This window comes from Mytilus trossulus, chromosome 2 (genome assembly GCF_036588685.1).
Source record: "Mytilus trossulus isolate FHL-02 chromosome 2, PNRI_Mtr1.1.1.hap1, whole genome shotgun sequence".
NCBI classification, from domain to species: Eukaryota; Metazoa; Mollusca; class Bivalvia; order Mytilida; family Mytilidae; genus Mytilus; species Mytilus trossulus.
Genome location: NC_086374.1, coordinates 59,875,874 through 59,879,940, shown reverse-complemented (window position 1 = coordinate 59,879,940; position 4,067 = coordinate 59,875,874). Strand labels below are relative to the sequence as shown.

The 4,067-nt window shown below is 36.7% G+C and overlaps 1 protein-coding gene across 1 annotated transcript; it reads left to right on the top strand.

Annotated features, from left to right (window-relative positions):
* The first annotated feature begins 1,569 nt into the window (after positions 1 to 1,569).
* On the top strand, positions 1,570 to 3,763 carry LOC134707673 (uncharacterized). Its single transcript, XM_063567656.1, has one exon. The coding sequence runs from the start codon at positions 1,709 to 1,711 to the stop codon at positions 3,275 to 3,277; it is 1,569 nt and encodes a 522-aa protein (XP_063423726.1). The 5' UTR covers positions 1,570 to 1,708; the 3' UTR covers positions 3,278 to 3,763.
* The last annotated feature ends 304 nt before the right edge of the window (positions 3,764 to 4,067 follow it).

Here is a 4,067-nt window from a genome sequence, read left to right as displayed (position 1 = left end):
TTAATCAAGCAAAAGTGCACTTGCTGAAATGTCTCTGCTGCTTTATGATTGAATTTATATTGAAATCTGTACAGTTGTATGACGGTTTTACCTCAAGTATCACAATCACTTAACATTGTGATCTAAATGAGGTCAAAGTCTGTCAAAATCTGTCAGAGAGACATAGATAACATAAACTATACAACATATAGTAAGTATAGATTGCTTTCGGGCTAATTACGGAAGAGCCGTGGTGTAGTTCTTAGCGATGGTTTCGAAAAAGAGCAGGATAATGCCGCTACAAGGTAGCACTTGCACCCGTAAAGTGGAAAGGGATTAATATAAGTTGCAATAACTTGTTTCCCAATCCTATGGTGGTCGGATGCGTCCATTTCGCCTTTTCGCGTTTGCTCCTTTCACTTTCACGCGAAATCGGTAAATCGACAAATCGACAAATCGACAAACCGGGAAATCGAGAAAGCGAAAACGCAAAATCAAGAAATCGGGAAATCGAGAAATCGGGAAATCGAGAAACCGGGAAATCTAGAAAACGGGAAAGCGGAAACTTGAAATCGAGAAATCTATTTCATTTCCTGTTTTTCGCGTTTTGCTTTCTTGATTTCTCGATTTCGCGATTTCGCGATTTCCTGATTTCTCAATATCTCGATTTCGCTTTCTCTATTTCTCTATTTCTCGATTTCTCGTTTTCTCGATTTCGCGTTTGCAAAGTGAAAGGAGAAAACGTGAAAACGCGAAAAGGTGAAATGGTCGCATTCGGCCACCATAGATCTTTCAATTTTTGTTCAGTGGTTGTCGTTTGTTGATGTGGTTCATAAGTGGTTCTCGTTTCTCGGGGCTTTTTTCTTCATATAGATTAGACCTTTGGTTCGCTGTTTGAATAGTTTTACACCTGTCATTTGTTGGGGCCCTATATATAGCTTGCTATTCGTTGTGAGCCAAGGCTCTGTGTTGAAGAACGTGCTTTGAACTATAATGGTTTTACTAAGGCTTTTCTACCTCAGGTATAGATTACCTTAGCTGGACTTGGCAAAACTTTTAGGAATGTTGGTCCTCAATGCTCTTCAACTTCGTACTTTATTTGGCCTTTTTAATTTTTTTGGATTCGAGCGTCACTGATGAGTCTTTTTGTGGACGAAATGCGCGTCTGGCGTATATTCAAAATTTAGTCCTGGTATCTATGATGAGTTTATTTACTTTTACCAATTGTGACTTGGATGAAGCTATGTCTCGTTGACACTCATACCACATCTTCTGGTGTCTATTGTCTCTGTATTTGACTATATCTGCACATGGTATAGTTTTACGGAGCTCTTAATTGTACATTTCCATTTAGACATATAAGCACAAATGCGTCATCCTGCGTATTACATAACTATATATATAAATATATATTATATTTTCTAAAACTGGCTTCAAGAAGGCACGTAATACAAACACCCTCACATTTGATCACGGATATTTCTGATTTCATAATCGAACAAGATATTTGTTTTTCCTGAGTTATTGGATTTAGATTGTAAATATCAAAACTGAATTGTTCAATAAAGTTATCAGTTTATGTAACAGACATATCTCAACGACCAACGCAAATACAATCGACGGTGTTATCAGTTGTAAATTACGGTGGCACACCTTTTACAGATAAAATAGTCCAACTATATGTTCTTCCTTGTTTAAATCGCCATTTTGCAATTGCAGACGACAAAGAATGTATAGGGAAGAGTTCACACGACGATGGAACGAAGAAAATGGTCAAGGGAGCCTAGATGATCGGTCTCCATATCAATATGGTAGAAATGAAAATTCTTGGCGAGATCATAGAACAGAACAATATAATGGACGTCCCTTAGGAAATAACTACCTTGCAAATGGCATCCCATTACCCGTTCAGAGTGAAAGTGGACTGCATGGACCAGCAGTGCGACGAACAAACCCACTATATAGCGACAACGAGGAAACCAGATTCATGGGACCGGACTATGACAGAAGAAGTATCGCTGCAACGGAAAATCTAGGTCAAGATAATCATGGATATTCTGCTTACAATGGTAGAAGATATGAAAGACGACCATATGACCAGAGATCAGCAGTTGTAGAATCAAGGAGTGGACCTGGTATGCAGATATACAGAGGGAGGGGAGTTCTATCGGAACCAGGTACCAGACAGTCAAGCAATTGGGAAATACCGAGAGCCGTTGAAAGTGGTAGTATTGACGATATATACCGAAGTTCAAGACAACCTAGATCTGTTGCAAATAGTGTTGTAGACTATGGCAATGTTCCGTCTTGGCACAGCCACAGATCCATTGAACATGTTTATACGGACCCGCATAAAAGCAGGCGTGGTTCCGATGAGAGTATGAACAACTCAAAGAAGAAGACAGAAATGTCAACCGGCACATTCGTTACGATTCGTATATTAGTGATTTTTTTCGTTATATGGGATCTAGTCAATGATTGGTTGCTTGCAAGTTCTGGACCAATTCAGTTCCTTGGAACATCAGGTGATGCTGCCCATCAAAAGTGTGAACCGAATATCAAAGTTGTTAACAAAACATTTAAGCTCGATATATTAGAAATCGATATATCGATGTGTAGTAACACGAATGATGTTTGGACACTGGCGGCTGTATTTTCTCTCCTTGGATCACTTCTGTCAATTTTGCAAGTAATTAATATTGTTATGGAAATCATTAAAAAGAGAAAACCAAACTTCTTCCAAATTTTGCAAGGTCATAGTGAGATATGTTTTGTAATGTTTTTCGAAGAACTTCCGCAAAACATTCTATTTACTATTTACTTTTTCATGTGTGATTGTGATCAGCTAGAGCCTCATGTGCATCTCTATGCGTTGTTGGCCTCTATTAGCGCATGTATAGCGATGACGCTTCGATTTGTGACGAGTTTTGACACAATTGGAGGAGAAGACGGATGTTTCAATATGTGCTGGCGCTGCTGTTGTTGCCGAAACAAGAACTATTTTTGCAAGATACAACCTAAAGAATGCTGCTGCATGTGCGATATGCCATGTCCTCTCTGTTGTTGTACACTTGAGTGTAAAATGTGTAGATATACTCCTAAAACTTGGTGTGCATCCTTGCTTAAAGCATTTTCTTGTGATTGTAGTTGTTGCAAAGAAGAAAACGATTCATACGGCATAAGACTCATGAACAATTTTTCAATTCTTATTTTATGGCTATGTATGGCTTTTCAGATTGTTATCTTTTATAGTATGGTCAGTTTTGAATCTACGACTCCTACTAAATCACCAAATTAACAAACTGCTAGACTATTTGAACGGAGAATAATACCATAATTTCTACTTATTTTATTTACTTCAAATGATTAGTATGGTTTCCATAGAAACTTTGATTTCGCTCTCTTCATGGAGGCTTGGTAGATTTCTCAGAAACACTCACAGAGTTGCTTTGTGCCTATCAGTTCAAAAGTAAACACTGACTCTGCAAGTTACGACTCACGTAAATTGCTTATATTATTTAAAAGAGTAGATTATGTTTATATCTACATCAAAATTATTTCTTGTAACTGCTTCGACAGAACGGATTTTGATGTATGTAGGGATATAGACCGTTTCGTTTGTTACTGTTCATTTAACAAAAAAAACTGGTACTTAAAAAGTAAATCCGCCTTTTTGTTATAATTTCCATAGTGCATTACATAATTCATAGATACTGTTTAGAGATTTAGTAAAATGTTATTTTTTTTCTCAGTGTTTATTAACATTAAAACATTGGATCTATTATATGATTTTTACTGCGAGTTTTCTTAAGTAATTCGGGGTTCTCCGCCAACTTGAGTCGTATTAACAGAACATGACAATCTGAATTTCTGATGAAATATGCATCTGCTGAGACATGATTACAATATATAGATTGCAATTGATTTTTTTTTCTTGAGCACAACTGTGTGATTTTATCTTATGATAACGACTGTTTTTTTTCAAATTCAGAGTATCTTTCGATTTCATTATTTTAATTTGAAAACAAGTCAAAAAAAGATAATGAAGATTTACAAGGGAATCTAAAGTTACTGAAGGTTTTTTGTTT